Source organism: Cephus cinctus, unplaced genomic scaffold (assembly GCF_000341935.2).
Source record: "Cephus cinctus unplaced genomic scaffold, Ccin1 Ccin1_scaffold0052, whole genome shotgun sequence".
Taxonomy (NCBI): domain Eukaryota; kingdom Metazoa; phylum Arthropoda; class Insecta; order Hymenoptera; family Cephidae; genus Cephus; species Cephus cinctus.
The window spans coordinates 5,446-6,827 of record NW_014332796.1 but is presented as its reverse complement, the minus strand read 5'-3'; the positions used below and the strand labels follow the sequence as shown (position 1 = coordinate 6,827).

Sequence of the window (1,382 nt, the reverse complement as noted above, 5' to 3'; positions counted from 1 at the left end):
CCCCACCACGTTTACAACGATGAGGAGGGGGAGTACGCTGAAGGATCAAATATTTTGGCGTACTACGCAATGGACACACGAACAGCATCCCGGCGTAACATCATACATATACGGTGTACGGCAATTTTTCGCGACGAGAGCTGCGAAACACTGCTGCGGGATGACCGGGGCGGAAAAGATATCGATACCGCAGGATGTATCAAAGATGACGAGATGCTGATATCCTATACCGAGTGATTCACGTGGTACAGCTGGGTACATCTACATCAGCGTTAAGATGATCCGGTGAAAATGAAAACACACGGTTGGGGCACGCGCGAGCAGGCAACGATGTACAGTCTAAGAAAAGTAATAGAATCATTAAAACCATACAGTGCAAAAATTTACTGAAAGATAGATTAAAAAGTGTCTTTACCCATTGTACTCTGCGTGTGCTAGCCAGGGGTCATGGAAGAGGATATTTCAAAAACGATCCGTACATACTTTCGTTAGCCGTAGCATGTATCAGTAAACGCGGAGTGCGCGATAGCCACATCACCAGGGCTACTATAACCTATCATCGATTCCACGAAGGTATGTATCTGCCACCTACCAGTAATAGCTCCTATATAATTTGCTTTTTTTAAAAGAAATAAATCAAGAATTGACGCGCTTTCACCACGAAGTCGCCCCCGAGGAGGAGGATCAGTTGCTCTTAGGGTGCCTCGATCATATAGAGGAGGGTTACCCGGAGCCCAGCACCAGCACGGTGACGGTGATGCAAAGTGCTAACAGTAAAACATACTTTTAAAAAAAAAAGATTACGTCTAATTTACGTTTTATTAAAAAAAGTAGCAGGTCCATCGACAGCGCTGGATGTGCAGGTGATGAAGGAGGAGGAGGAAGAAGAAGAAGAAGAGGGTGAAAAATCGCTTCAGAATACGTGGGGTATGCGTTAAACAGTATCGGAAGCAAAAAGAGACAAAAACAATGCGATCTTCTTCATAATTTTTTTACAGATGAAATCATGTCGATAGCATCGGCCGATAGTGATCGCAGTGTCTACGGCAATGGTAATGATGATGATGATGACCGCTCCACCATGTCCAGCACTTCTAACGAGCGCTATCAATGTAATAATTATAAATTAACAGACACCGTTGACAACTCATCTGTGTGAAAATAAAAAGTAAAAAAAAAGTTGTAGATCTGTTGGAGGCTGCTGGTTACGATAACGACATTGCAACGGACAACGCACGGCCTCCGCAGGAGCACGACGACGCTGAAGAACCGGTGCTATGGGTTCTTAGGAACGGCGTGTACGAGGTAGCGGATGCCGACGAAGCGGCCGATACATTGGCGGGGCGCGATGGGGCCCCGAGCGCAGCGGCCTCCGCAGGAGC

The 1,382-nt window shown here is 46.4% G+C and overlaps 1 protein-coding gene across 1 annotated transcript in view; it reads left to right on the top strand.

Annotated features, from left to right (window-relative positions):
* The first annotated feature begins 443 nt into the window (after window positions 1–443).
* Window positions 444–1,382, top strand: part of LOC112494499 — a 1,487-nt gene continuing 548 nt past the window's right edge. Inside the window, exons 1-2 of the mRNA XM_025085961.1 lie at window positions 444–927; window positions 999–1,112. Of these exons, the coding sequence (XP_024941729.1) occupies window positions 867–927; window positions 999–1,112 (175 nt within the window). The 5' untranslated portion in view covers window positions 444–866. The remainder of the gene's footprint in view (window positions 928–998; window positions 1,113–1,382) is intronic.